Raw genomic sequence first — 15,793 nt, 5'->3', positions numbered from 1 at the left:
GCTTCTTCACCAGTTAGTTTCTGTCTCCGTTTTTTCTTTATCTCTTCCTGTTGCTTTACAACTTTTGAAACCAACTCTTGATGTTCTTTAAACTTTCTTGCTCTTTCTACGGTATTCATTTTCTATATTTATTTTTTGAAAAATATCATTTAATGAATTGTAAAGGTCAATGGGAAAATTTTCCATTTTTTCGTCATTATAGTAAATGTGTTGAAATAAAAGCTTTTCTTTAAATATTTCATCAAATTCTTTATTGGTATTAATACGAGTTGTTATTTCTTCTTCACTAATACTTGTATCTCTGCTTTTCATATGTTTGCGTTGAGTCTCCTCATCGATATCAAAACCGAATGACAAAATCTTAACTCCATCACCACACAAATGTTTAATAATTTGTCTCATTCCTTCAGGATTAGTTTCTAAAATCCCAAGACCATTAGATTTTACTTTATTTAACTCACTCTTACAATGTAAATTTTTTTTTTTTTTTTTTTTTTTACAATGTGAATATTTTGTAGAACCAAGAGAGACCTCCTCAAATATTTGACCTTCGTTCCTCAATCGGATATGTTCCTCCATTGAAATGTAGTAATAAACTTCACCTTCTACTTCTCCTGGTCGCATTGCTCTGGTTGTAGTACCTACAATATGAATCATAGGGTGTTTAAAAAAAAAACTTACAATATTTTCATTTTTACTATTCAAGAGTTTAGATTTATGAAAGTTATTTCCTGAAGCAGATTTACCCACAACATTAATAATAATAGTTGTCATTTATGTGTGTAAAATATCAGTTAGTATCTCATCTTGTTTCACAACAATATATTTATATTTTCCAATCGTATGTTTCATATAATTTTCAAATTCCTTCTTACTACATAACGTAAAGCAATTATCTCTCCAAAAATTATTTACATCTATTGAATTTAACTGAAATATAATAAAAGTATTAGCATTGTTTTTATTGAGCGACGAGGGAGTTGAAAATATGACTGACTAAGATAAATACAATTACAAGAAGAATGTCTCCCTCTTGTATAGTAGCTGTCCATTACTGTTTGGTTTCTCTCATTAACACAATCATCAAAGATGACAAGATTCTTTTTTGATTTATCTAAATCTTGAGGTGAAGGTATATCATCCGTATTATCACTGAGAATACAAGTTATGGGTTTTGGTTTCGGTTTCAGTGTATCACAAAATAATTGTATTATATCTTCAATATTATAATCATTTAGTTTGTTTTGAAGTTTAAATAAACCGATAATGTCTTCCTTTTTAAGACCCGGATTAAAACCCTGTGAGAGTAGTTGATACTCGGGTTGAAAACTTGACTTCGTAAAAATTATTAAATTATCATAATCTAAAAAGTTGGGGGTAAGGAGCATCTTTAAAAGCAAACAGGTTTTTCCACATCCACTTGAACCGACTATTAGACATCTCAATGAATTTGGAATGTTTTTATGGTTATCAAATTTTATCTTATTTTCCCAAACGGGTAAAAAATCATTCATTTATATATTTGGAAAACAAGTCATCCAACTTTTTTTGAGTTATTTTAGAAACTCTATATTTTATCCTGAGTTCAGGTTTAATTTCAAAATAATTCATTATTTTATTTATATAGTATCTTGTGTTAACACTTCCATTAAAATTATTTTGAATAATAAATATCATTAAACCCTTATACATTTCCTCAATACAAATAGTCTCTTCCCTTGAAAGAAATGGTGTATTATCATCACAATACTTAACATTCATCTCCCTTATTAATCTTGTAAAGTAATTCATTTTTGGTTCTAATTAAAAAAAGTTATATATATATATTTTTATTTATTATCATTAATTAAAATTAAATCACAGAAAATACATTATTTATATGAACCCTCATTATTAAGCCCCACTCTATCACAATGGCGACAGATTTCTAAATTATCATATGGAGAGTCTGGAAATTCTAAATATCCTTCAGAACTTATCATATTTATATCGTAAATTTTTACTTAAACTAAACGCAAGTTTATTCGTTAATAAATACAATGTTTCAAAGCACAAAAGACAAATTTCAATCAATCTCTACTTCGGTGGAAGATATAGAAAAATATGTCAAAGATGTTAAATTGAACAAAGATAAATATGGGAATTTTTGGGTAAAACAAGTTATGGAAAATAACATGAGCCCCTCTATTTCATTTAAAGGAAGAGCTCTAACTATACCTGGAAAGACATCCATTAAAGTAAATCTAACAAAAGTTTCTCGTCTACTCCTGGCAATTTATTCAAATCTTGAAAAAGTGATCGACCGCGATACTTTGAAAAAGAATGATAAGACCATCAACAATACTCGTGGAGAATTTGTATTTACTTTAATAATCCAAAGGTTGTAGATCTAAGTAAAATGAATGATGTTAATATTTCTGGTGAAATGTCATTTCGTTCTATGATAGTTAGAGATTATTTAAAGATAACTTTTGATATTAAAAATGTAAAGATTGAATCCGTTAATGAAAGAAAGTATATTGGTATAGATGGAAAGGTTTTTTCTGCTAATTAAATATGAGTCAATACAATAGTGAAGATTTTACTATTTCATTGTGTGATAGTGATTCATTGAGTGATAGTAGTATTTCAATGGACTCGGAAGATTTTACTATTTCATTGTGTGATAGTGATTCAGTGTGCTCGTATGATAGTAGCTTTATTGATGACTCAGATGTCTCTGATTGTGAGATTGATTCTGAATATGACCCTGGTTCTGATATGGATTGGGAGATGTAAAGGTGTTTTAGTTTAAGTAAAGTTATATATATAAAACAAGCCAAAAAGGCGTTTTATTTTAAGTAAAGTTATATATATATAAAACGAGCCGAAAAGGTGTTTTAGTTTAAGCACAGTGATATATATAAAACACTGTTTTCTTACCCTATAAATATGGTCTATTGTGATACTTGCGAAAAGGAAGTAAAACATTATAGAAAACACATACTCACAGTTAAACACACTTACAACATTCTAAATCAATTATCACCGCTTCCTAAGAACAAAAAACATTGTAGTCTCTGTAATAGAGATATCCTAAAGAAGGGTTTCAAAGCCCATCTTAAAACAAACAAACACTTGTCAAAATTGTTTACTATTAAAAATACTGATGGTGCTTTCAAAAGACATATCAGGATTCGAATCTTTAACTTTAATCCTCCTGGTCCAAAGTCAATAATTGAAGCTGTAGAGATTATTGAGCCATCAATGAAAGCCTTCGTTGAAAAAACTCTTCTAGAATTGAATACAATCAAGTTTTACTTGGGTGTTAAAATGTTAATCTCAAAAGATGATCCATTCACTGGTGATTATTACACTGATGATGCTTACATGAGAACTACAACACACTTTATTTCATCCTATGATCAATTTGGACCTGCTTATGATCAACTGATCCAGCAAGAACAAGAACTTGAGCATACTATTACTGGAAGTGGTTGGAATATAGATGAGATACTATTTATTGACATTCATATTCTTAAATCAGATCCTGTAAAAGCTTCTTCTTACATTGATTTACCCAGTGTTATCAAAAATAGAAAAGCAGTTATCAATATCAAAAATAAAGACAATAAATGTTTTCTCTGGTCTATTCTAGCACACTTACATCCTCCACATTTTCATGATGAAAGAGTATCTCATTATAAAAAATATGAGAATACATTAAATACGAAAGATCTAAAGTTTCCGATGACTTTAAATGATATTCCTAAATTTGAAAATTTGAATAATTTATCAGTTAATTTTTATGGTCTGACAGAAGCAAACAACATTCAGGTTTTAAAGCTTTCTGACAATTGTAAACAAACTCATATTAATCTTCTATATTTTAATTCAGAGGAAAATTCACATTGCACATACATCAAAGATATTGCGAAGTTAATAAGACCACAAGTATGTAAAAGGACAAATAAAATATTTGTTTGTATGCATTGTCTTAACTTTTTCCATTCACAAGAAAGATTGGATAAACACTCAGAGTATTGTGGTGAACATAAATCAACGGTAATCAATATGCCGAAAGAAGGCTCAAAGATCACATTCAAAGATGAAAAGAAAACAATAAAACATCCATTTGTTATATATGCTGATTTTGAAAGTATTCTAGAAAAAATTGACATGTGTCAACCAAATCCAAAGAAAAAAGATGGAACTGAAAAATCATACACAATGAAATATCAAAAACATACTCCTTGTGGTTTTTGTTATTATATCAAATCATCCGTTTGTGATGAATATAACAAGTTAGAGGTGTATAGAGGCTCAAATACCCCAGAGGAGTTTGTGAAATGACTAGAAAAAGACTGTGTTTGATTAACCAAGATAATGAGAGAAACCAATAAACCAATGTCCTTGATGAGTGAAGAGAAAAGGGAATTTAGAAAAAACAATACCTGTCATATTTGTGAGGAGAAAATTGGTGAAGGCCTAAAGGTTAGAGATCATTGTCATCTCACTGGTAAATATAGAGGTCCGGCTCATCAAAGTTGTAATATTAATTATAAACTCCCCTCTTTCATTCCCGTCTTTCTTCATAACAATGCTAATTATGACACTCATCTATTTATAAATCAACTTTCAAAGACCCCTGGAATTTTCTCAGCAATTCCAAACACGGATCAGAAATACATTTCATTCACAAAAACAATATTTATAAAAACAGGATTTGACATTAAAAAAAAGAAAAATACTTATGATATAACTAATATTAGATTTCTTGACACATTTAAATTCATGGCAAGTCCATTGAAAAAATTGGTTAAAAATCTTAAAGAGTTTCCATGTCTTTCCGAATATTTTTCTGATAAAGATTTACGAACACAAAAGGGAATTTACCCCTATGATTATATGGATTCATTTGAGAGATTTAATGAAACACAACTTCCTTCAAAAGAAAATTTCTACAACAAATTAAACAATAAACATATATCTGACAAAAATTATTTACATGCACAAAATGTTTGGAAAAAATACAACATCAAGAATCTTGGTGAGTATCATGATTTGTATCTCAAAACTGATGTGCTTTTATTGGCTGATGTATTTGAGACCTTTAGATCTGTTTGTCGCACTGGATATGGATTGGATCCTGCTCACTATTACACTGCTCCTGGATTGGCTTGGAGTGCGATGTTAAAGATGACTAAGCAAGAGTTGGATCTTATAACAGATGTTGATATGCTCTTGATGATTGAGAAGGCAAAGAGAGGAGGAATTTCACAAGTCTGTTAAAAGAGATATGCTAAAGCAAATAACAAGTACATTCCAAATTATGATCCATCGGTAGAGAGCTCCTACTTGATGTATTATGATGCGAATAGCTTGTATGGGTGGGCAATGTCTCAAGCACTTCCTTATGGTGGTTTGAAATGGGTTAAAGAAAAGAATTTCAACAAAGTCTTTGAGAATCTATGTATATCTACACAAGCTGAATTAGATGAAGAAAAAGTTGGTTATTATTTTGAAGTTGATTTGAAATATCCAGAGGAACTCCATAACCTACACAAAGATCTCCCATTTGCTTGTGAAAAAGGAAAGTCCAAAGAAGGAGTGGTTAAGTGATTATCAACAATCATTTAATGTAAAGGGTAAATCAACAGAGAAACTTCTTACTATACTTTATGATAAGAAAAATTATGTTCTTTACCAGAGGAATTTGAGACACTGTCTTTCAAAGGGTCTCCGTGTTGAAAAGATACATAGGATTCTCAAGTTCAATCAGAAAAGATAAAACATTGCTTCAAAAAGGGGACCAAAAAACAACAACAAGCACGGTTCCCGAAAAAGGCCAACCCCCGCTTGCGGGGAAAAAATGGCCTCTAAAGGTGGTTTAATCAGAGTCATTGGTTGAAAAAGTACATTAACTACAACACCAAAATGAGAACAGATGCTACAAATGACTTTGAGAAAGACTTTTATAAGTTGATGATTAACTCTGTATTTGGAAAAACGATGGAGAATGTTAGAAAGAGGCAAAACATTCGTCTATCAACATCATGGAAACAAACATCAAAATTAATCAACAGACCAAGCTTCTCGAGAGTAGAAGTTTTTACGGAAAACTTTTGTGCGATACATTTGATGAGAGAAAGCGTTAAGATGAACAAACCTATTTACATTGGTACCTCAATACTTGATTTATCAAAGTCATTAATGTATGATTACTTTTACAATAACTTGAGGAAGAAATATCAAAATGATGTTAATCTACTTTATATGGATACATATAGTTTTATTTTGAAAATTAATACTGATGATGTTTATTCAGACATGAAAAAGGATGTATTAATCCAATATGTATGTAGGATGTATCCTCCAATATTAATGTCATAGACATTAATATCTATGACACTAGTAATTATAGTGAAAAGAGTGAGTTGTTCTCTTCTAAAAATAAAAAGGTGATTGGAAAGTTTAAGGATGAATTGGGAGGACGTGTTATGAGTGAATTTGTGGGATTGAGATCCAAGGCTTATGCTTATAAATACATTGAAAAGACTGATAAGAAGTTATAAAGGATGTTGTGATAGAGGGGAAGAGGCTTAAGGGTATAAAAGAGTCGGTGGTAAAGGCGACCATAAATTTTAATGATTATTATACATGTTTAACAACAAAGAAAGAATAGTTTAGAATGATTAATGGAATAAGAAGTCATTAACATCAATTATATTCAGAAGAGATGAATAAGAAAGCATTGGGGGCTTTTGATGATAAGAGGTTTATTTTAGAAAATGGAATTGATAGTCTCCCTTATGGTTATATAAGTGATAAGATATAAGTGATAAGATATAAGTGATAAGATATATAAGTGATAAGATAATGGGGTTAGGGATTTTAAGGGGCTACTGCCGCCTTTTTTATGAATATATAAATGATAGAACTAAGTATCAACCAGACTAAAGAGTGGAGGTGTAATCAACCTTGGTATATAAATGGAAAACATAACGAATGTGAAAAATATCAAATAGGTATAATTGAAAAGGCAACTGGTAAAAAAGTTCACAAAACAAATAAGAGAATTAATTTAAATATCGGTGAGTTGGGTAAAAAAGATGGAAATATTTTTGAGTGGAGTGAAAACTTTAATGGATGTCAGGAAAATATATACTTTAATTTAAAAATGGTGTGTGGGTCAGGAGGTGCTCAAACAAGAACATTGAGGGGGGTTTATCATTTTATCTTAGCTCAGTTAAAATATCTTGATAAAGAACCAAACCCAAACATCTTTTTTGTTAATGTATTAGATGGTGATGGCAGTGGTAAGAGAATTAAATTATTTCCTACGCATAAACAAATATTTGTAGGATCATTGTTTGAGTGGTTTACTAGAGATCAATGATATTAAGAGTAAAAGGTTCATAAGGATAGAAGGATCATAGGTTTATAAGGGAATAGGGGAGTGGTTTACTAGAGATCAATGATATTAAGAGTAAAAGGTTCGTAAAGATCAGGGTGGGAGAAATAGAGGTGTTAAGGGGAAATGAAGAAAAGTGAGGGGAGATGGGAAATTAACATGTAAGTGAATGGAGAAATGAAAGTGTCCTAGGATCAACATTTATTCCCTACTCATCGGGTTACCATAAACTTGACCACCGGCCAAATCATTCCCGATAACAACCGATACTCCCTCTACAGGAAGAGTGGCTTGTAAACCGACGGTGACCGGGCCTGACACCAAATCGGACTCCAAATGGATGACATGAAGTGGAGCACTAACACAGCCACCAATCCCCTGTAAACGAACACTATCCCCAGTTGCCGTCTCCTCGGACCATGGCAAGATGCCTTCAAGCATTAAAGATTGATGTGCTCCTGTGTCCCTCAATATCCTAACCGGTCTCCGGTTAGTCGAGGCTCCATCCAGTGACACAAACCCCTCGGAAATAAATGGTTGGTAACCCTTTTGAGGGCGATTTCTCACAATGGCCATCACATTTGGAGTCGTACTAGTCGAACTCCGCTCCTGATTTTCCTTTCCCAGAGCATAACAGTTGGACATCCAGTGTCCAGGTTTATGGCAAAAAGTGCAAGTAGGCCCGGAGGAGAACCTCGTGGTCTGCCAAGGCGTGGGGGCGGCGGTCTGCCTCGAGTCCCCATAGGTCTATCTTGGAACCGCAATCTTCTGATTTCTAGAAGTCGTGGTGTCAAAGTGGACCTCATTTTCATCCCGAGGTCGCCCCCATGGATTTTCATTCTCCGCCCCTGATGTACCATAGCTCCCCTGGCTAGGTCTGGGCGAGAAGTTCGGTTTGTGGAACCCCATCCTGTGTGTTAAGGCATAGTCATCTGCCATGGTGGCTGCCTCATACAGCTTTGGTATTTTCCTTTCCTCCAGATGAACTTTAATGTCCTCGTGGACACACTGTTGGAATTCCTCCACCAGGATCAATTGTCGCAATAGTTCGAAGTCTTTCCCAACTCCTTTTGAATCACACCACCTATCAAACATGGTTTCCTTCACTCTGGCAAATTCCACATGGGTCTCACTCTCCCTCCTCCTGGCATTCCGGAATTTTTGCCGGTAAGCTTCCGGGACCAATTCATAAGCTTTGAGAATGTGTTTCTTCAATACCTCGTAATCTGCACATTGGTCAATCGGTAAAGCCGAATAAATCTCTTGAGCTTTACCCACCAGAACACTTTGCACTAGTATAGACCAGTACTCCTCAGGCCAGTTTAACTGTCGAGCCACTTTCTCAAAGTGTGGAAAAAACTTGGCTACCTCCTTTTCATTGAAGGGTGGAACCAGCCTCACATGTCTGCCAACATCCCAGGTGTTCTGACTAGGTGTCGAACCAGTCAGCAGGGATGGTACCTCTCCCCGTTCTCTCTTTAACTCCAGCTCCGTGACTTTAATTAACTGCTGACGCGCCAATTCACGGTCCTTTAACTCCCTTTCGGCTCTTCTCTCCTCTGCTTCGAGTTCTATTGCAGCTCTCCTTTCCTCTGCTTTTTTGTCTTCTAACCTTTCCTGGAGTTCTCTTTCCTGTACTTTTAACCTTTCCTGGAGTTCTCTTTCCACTCTCCTTTCCTCTGTATTTTTTTCTTCTAACCTTTCCTGGAGTTCTCTTTCCACTCTTCTTTCCTCTGTTTTTTTTCTCTTCTAACCTTTCCTGGAGTTCTCGTTCCTGTGCTTTTTCCCTTTCCTGGCTCTGTAATTGCATCTCCAGTTTCCGGAGCTCCACATTTTCTTGCTCTTCTGGTAACCAATCCCAGGCTACCTCTTCACATGCTTCTAATCCCACCATAGATTGTATCACCACTGTCTGCAACTCTGCCTTCTTCATATTAGTTCGGACCTCCAAGCTAAAATGTTTGGCCAATTTCCAGAGGTCCGATTTTACTAACGCTCTGAACTGTGCTTCACTAGGGGTCACTGTAAACTTCTCTGCGTCAAACTCCAGTGACTACTGGTAACACCTGTTAACCTTCACACAATAAATTTTTAACAAACAAAACAAAAAAGAATTTTATTTTTTGTTGTTGTTTGTTTTTGGGAAAAATTTGGGAATGTTGGAAAAAGTTCCAAATTTGGGAATTCTGGGAATGTTAGGGAATCCTTTCCCGGACTAAATTTAGGAATTTTATAGATCCCGGACGCAGACCCAATTGCGAGCCCACGAATATCAATTGGACGAGCCACCAATTTCTGTTACGGGGTCCTCCCCCTACCTCTGGTCTCGGTAGACCTCCGAACCCCGAGAGGGTCCCCGGCAGAAAGATGTGTTATCCTTGGGTGAAATCAAGCAAATAATGAAACCCTCAATGGAACCAGCAAATGAAACAGTCAAATCAATAATGCAACCACACCAGGTTATGAACAAACAATAATATATTAGAAATCACACAAAAAGAGCCATACAACAATGGGGAAAATATCAAGCCCCTAACCCCAAACTCACGGCACCTCCCCAATGTCTCTGCACCCCTCCAAGGCGAAGTCCCAATGTCTCTGTGCGCTCCCGCGATCGGGGAGTCAAGGCCCGATCAAAGTCAATTGGGGCGTAGGCGATCGAGGGGACCCCGAGGTCACGTTGTTCAGCACCCAGAAATACAGCGGTGGAAAGGAACCTCACAAAGACGCGCTCCGACGTACAACTTTTGCGGTTCAATCCGCGAGCCTCCGTATACTTCTCAAGTGCCCTTTCTTGCACAGCCGTCCCCGGCAAACCACCAGGGAATAATGCCCAGCCGACACGACCAAAACCGGTTCACTGCAGGTTGCTCACGTGGCGAAGATGGCGGACGGCTTTCACTCGAACCCGGGCTTTGAGGCCACGATCCTCCGGAACCTCAATGAGGATATCCGATGACACGGGCTCCACGCACTCCGGCGATATCTCTTATCGCCCGAACTTCCTTTCAAGGACGCAAAGTTCACTCGCACTGTACGTCGGCCGCTCGGTCCGGAGCCTCAACAACCACGTCTCTTCACGATCTCCTCCCGCCTCCTCCTCTTCGCTCCACCTCTTCCGGTCACGATCCGGATTTTCGGCCACATTTTACCAGGAGCGCTTTTAAATCTTTTAACTATTATAACCCTTTCCCTTCAACCACAATCACCAGAATACTTCGAACCAACAACAATAATCATAACAACAATCATTAGGGCCGAATCCGTAACACAATGATGATTGGTGCACAAGCAATCAAACACATGATATTTCTCAAGTAAAGACTCACCTTCAGTATAATCTCAAAAGTGAAAATTCCAGTGAACACAAAGTCAGCATAACCTAAAACCTGCAAAGAACAACCAGGTTCAGAATCAAGTAATAATACGGTTTAATGTGTCTAATTAACAATCAATGAGAGTACATCTGAGTAAGTAAAGTCAATCTTTATTGGTGTCACTGCACAGTAATGGTGCAGTGCTCCTCTAGAAATCAGCAAAAGTGCAGTTTTCCTGTAGAAAAAGGAATGGTGCAGTTTTCCTATCAGGAAGTCATTAGGACTTCCTATGTTGGGATGGCACAGACACACCATATGTTTAATACAACACAAATCCTCCAAGAATATTTACCAAGATACAAACTTGTAAACCTATAAGGTACCTACTAGTTGTCTGTAGGGGATTTCACATCCATCAGCACACATGAAGCAGGAATGATGCACTATTCCTATATAGAATGGGAATGATGCACCATTCCTATAGAGAATGGGAATGATGCACCATTCCTATAGAGAACGGGAATGATGCACTATTCCTATATATAATGGGAATGATGCACTATTCCTATAGAGAACAGGAATTGATGCACTATTCCTATAGAGAACGGGAATGGTGCACTATTCCTATAGAGAACGGGAATGATGCACTATTCCTATAGAGAACGGGAATGATGCACTATTCCTATAGAGAATGGGAATGATGCACGATTCCTATAGAGAACGGGAATGGTGCACTATTCCTATAGAGAAGGGTAATGGTGCACTATTCCTATAGAGAGCGGGAATGATGCACTATTCCTATAGAGAACGGGAATGATGCACCATTCCTATAGAGAACGGGAATGGTGCACTATTCCTATAGAGAACGGGAATGGTGCACTATTCCTATAGAGAGCGGGAATGATGCACTATTCCTATAGAGAACGGGAATGATGCACCATTCCCATAGAGAACGGGAATGGTGCACTATTCCTATAGAGAACGGGAATGATGCACCATTCTTAGAGAGCACGGGAATGATGCACTATTCCTATAGAGAACGGGAATGATGCACTATTCCTATAGAGAACGGGAATGGTGCACTATTCCTATAGAGAACGGGAATGATGCACTATTCCTATATAGAATGGGAATGATGCACTATTCCTATATAGATTGGGAATGATGAACCATTCCTATAGAGAACGGGAATGACGCACCATTCATATAGAGAACGGGAATGATGCACTATTCCTATAGAGAACGGGAATGATGCACTATTCCTATAGAGAACGGGAATGATGCACCATTCCTATAGAGAACGGGAATGATGCACTATTCCTCTAGAGAACGGGAATGATGCACTATTCCTACAGAGAACGGGAATGATGCACTATTCCTATAGAGAACGGGAATGATGCACTATTCCTATAGAGAACGGGAATGATGCACTATTCCTATAGAGAACGGGAATGATGCACTATTCCTATAGAGAACGGGAATGATGCACTATTCCTATGGAGAACGGGAATGATGCACTATTGCTATCGAGAACGGGAATGATGCACCATTCCTATAGAGAACGGGAATGATTCACTATTCCTCTAGAGAACGGGAATGATGCACTATTCCTATATAGAACGGGAATGATGCACCATTCCTATAGAGAACGGGAATGGTGCACTATTCCTATAGAGAACGGGAATGGTGCACTATTCCTACAGAGAATGGGAATGATGCACTATTCCTATAGAGAACGGGAATGATGCACTATTCCTATAGAGAACGGGAATGATGCACTATTCCTGTAGAGAACGGGAATGGTGCACTATTCCTATAGAGAACGGGGATGATGCACTATTCCTATAGAGAACGGGAATGATACACTATTCCTATAGAGAACGGGAATGATGCACTATTCCTATAGAGAACGGGGATGATGCACTATTCCTATAGAGAACGGGAATGATGCACTATTCCTATAGAGAACGGGAATGATGCACTATTCCTATAGAGAACGGGAATGATGCACTATTCCTATCGAGAACGGGAATGATGCACTATTCCTATAGAGAACGGGAATGATGCACTATTCCTATAGAGAACGGGGATGATGCACTATTCCTATAGAGAACGGGAATGATACACTATTCCTATAGAGAACGGGAATGATGCACTATTCCTATAGAGAACGGGAATGATGCACTATTCCTATAGAGAACGGGAATGATGCACTATTCCTATAGAGAACGGGAATGATGCACTATTCCTATAGAGAACGGGGATGATGCACTATTCCTATAGAGAACGGGAATGATACACTATTCCTATAGAGAACGGGAATGATGCACTATTCCTATCGAGAACGGGAATGATGCACTATTCCTATAGAGAACGGGAATGGTGCACTATTCCTATAGAGAACGGGAATGATGCACTATTCCTATAGAGAACGGGAATGATGCACTATTCCTATAGAGAACGGGAATGATGCACTATTCCTATAGAGAACGGGAATGGTGCACTATTCCTATAGAGAACGGGAATGATGCACTATTCCTATAGAGAACGGGAATGATGCACTATTCCTATAGAGAACGGGAATGATGCACTATTCCTATAGAGAACAGGAATGATTCACTATTCCGATAAAGAACGGGAATGATTCACTATTCCTATAGAGAACGGGAATGCTGCACTATTCCTGTAGAGAACGGCGAATGATTCACTATTCCTATAGAGAACGGGAATGATGCACTATTCCTGTAGAGAACGGGAATGATTCACTATTCCTATAGAGAACGGGAATGATTCACTATTCATATAGAGAACGGGAATGATTCACTATTCCTATAGAGAACGGGAATGATTCACTATTCATATAGAGAACGGGAATGATTCACTATTCCGATAAAGAACGGGAATGATTCACTATTCCTATAGAGAACGGGAATGATTCACTATTCATATAGAGAACGGGAATGATTCACTATTCCTATAGAGAACGGGAATGATTCACTATTCATATAGAGAACGGGAATGATTCACTATTCCGATAAAGAACGGGAATGATTCACTATTCCTATAGAGAACGGGAATGATTCACTATTCATATAGAGAACGGGAATGATTCACTATTCCTATAGAGAACGGGAATGATTCACTATTCCTATAGAGAACGGGAATGATTCACTATTCCTATAGAGAACGGGAATGATGCACTATTCCTATAGAGAACGGGAATGATTCACTATTCATATAGAGAATGGGAATGATGCACTATTCCTGTAGAGAACGGGAATGATGCACAATTCCTATAGAGAACGGGAATGATTCACTATTCATATAGAGAATGGGAATGATGCACTATTCCTATAGAGAACGGGAATGATGCACTATTCCTATAGAGAACGGGAATGATGCACAATTCCTATAGAGAATGGGAATGATGCACTATTCATATAGAGAATGGGAATGATGCACTATTCATATAGAGAATGGGAATGATGCACTATTCCTATAGAGAACGGGAATGATGCACTATTCATATAGAGAATGGGAATGATGCACAATTCCTATAGAGAACGGGAATGATTCACTATTCATATAGAGAATGGGAATGATGCACTATTCCTATAGAGAACGGGAATGATGCACTATTCCTATAGAGAACGGGAATGATTCACTATTCATATAGAGAATGGGAATGATGCACAATTCCTATAGAGAACGGGAATGATTCACTATTCATATAGAGAATGGGAATGATGCACTATTCCTGTAGAGAACGGGAATGATGCACAATTCCTATAGAGAACGGGAATGATTCACTATTCATATAGAGAATGGGAATGATGCACTATTCCTATAGAGAACGGGAATGATGCACTATTCCTATAGAGAACGGGAATGATGCACTATTCCTATAGAGAACGGGAATGATTCACTATTCATATAGAGAACGGGAATGATGCACTATTCATATAGAGAACGGGAATGATGCACTATTCCTATAGAGAACGGGAATGATTCACTATTCATATAGAGAATGGGAATGATGCACTATTCCTGTAGAGAACGGGAATGATGCACAATTCCTATAGAGAACGGGAATGATTCACTATTCCTGTAGAGAACGGGAATGATGCACAATTCCTATAGAGAACGGGAATGATTCACTATTCCTATAGAGAACGGGAATGATTCACTATTCCTATAGAGAACGGGAATGATGCACTATTCCTATAGAGAACGGGAATGATTCACTATTCATATAGAGAATGGGAATGATGCACTATTCCTGTAGAGAACGGGAATGATGCACAATTCCTATAGAGAACGGGAATGATGCACTATTCCTATAGAGAATGGGAATGATGCACTATTCCTGTAGAGAACGGGAATGATGCACTATTCCTATAGAGAACGGGAATGATGCACTATTCCTATAGAGAACGGGAATGATTCACTATTCCTATAGAGAACGGGAATGATGCACTATTCCTATAGAGAACGGGAATGATTCACTATTCCTATAGAGAACGGGAATGATGCACTATTCCTATAGAGAACGGGAATGATTCACTATTCCTATAGAGAACGGGAATGATGCACTATTCCTATAGAGAACGGGAATGATGCACTATTCCTATAGAGAACGGGAATGATGCACTATTCCTATAGAGAACGGGAATGATGCACTATTCCTATAGAGAACGGGAATGATTCACTATTCCTATAGAGAACGGGAATGATGCACTATTCCTATAGAGAACGGGAATGATGCACTATTCCTGTAGAGAACGGGAATGATGCACAATTCATATGAAGATAAAACACCTGCATATTTAGAGTTGCGCCATGTGTGTGAACTTTTACAAGATAGCGCCGTGTGTGTGTGTGTGTGTGTGTGTGTGTGTGTGTGTGTGTGTGTGTGTGTGTGTGTGTGTGTCTCACCATGTTGCGGAAGGAAGTGTTGCTACGAACAGGGTCCTCAGCTGCTAGGGAGACACTGCTTAGCATAATCATTGCCAAAATGAAGTTGGTGAAGATATGGTGATGGATCACTGTATGACAGAAGACTCGTAATCTGGGAGGCAATAAA

General features: G+C 37.1%; 1 protein-coding gene across 1 annotated transcript in view; it reads right to left on the bottom strand.

The window, feature by feature from the left end:
- Positions 1-15,793, bottom strand: part of LOC137426005 (voltage-dependent L-type calcium channel subunit alpha-1D-like) — a 545,673-nt gene that overhangs the window by 161,055 nt on the left and 368,825 nt on the right. Inside the window, 2 exon segments of the mRNA XM_078775346.1 lie at positions 10,723-10,782; positions 15,646-15,778. Coding sequence (XP_078631472.1) covers positions 10,723-10,782; positions 15,646-15,778 — 193 coding nt within the window.

Source organism: Myxine glutinosa, chromosome 4 (assembly GCF_964187855.1).
Source record: "Myxine glutinosa chromosome 4, kmMyxGlut1.1, whole genome shotgun sequence".
Classification (NCBI taxonomy): domain Eukaryota; kingdom Metazoa; phylum Chordata; class Myxini; order Myxiniformes; family Myxinidae; genus Myxine; species Myxine glutinosa.
The sequence above is the reverse complement of the archived record's forward strand: the minus strand, read 5'-3'. Positions and strand labels throughout refer to the sequence as shown.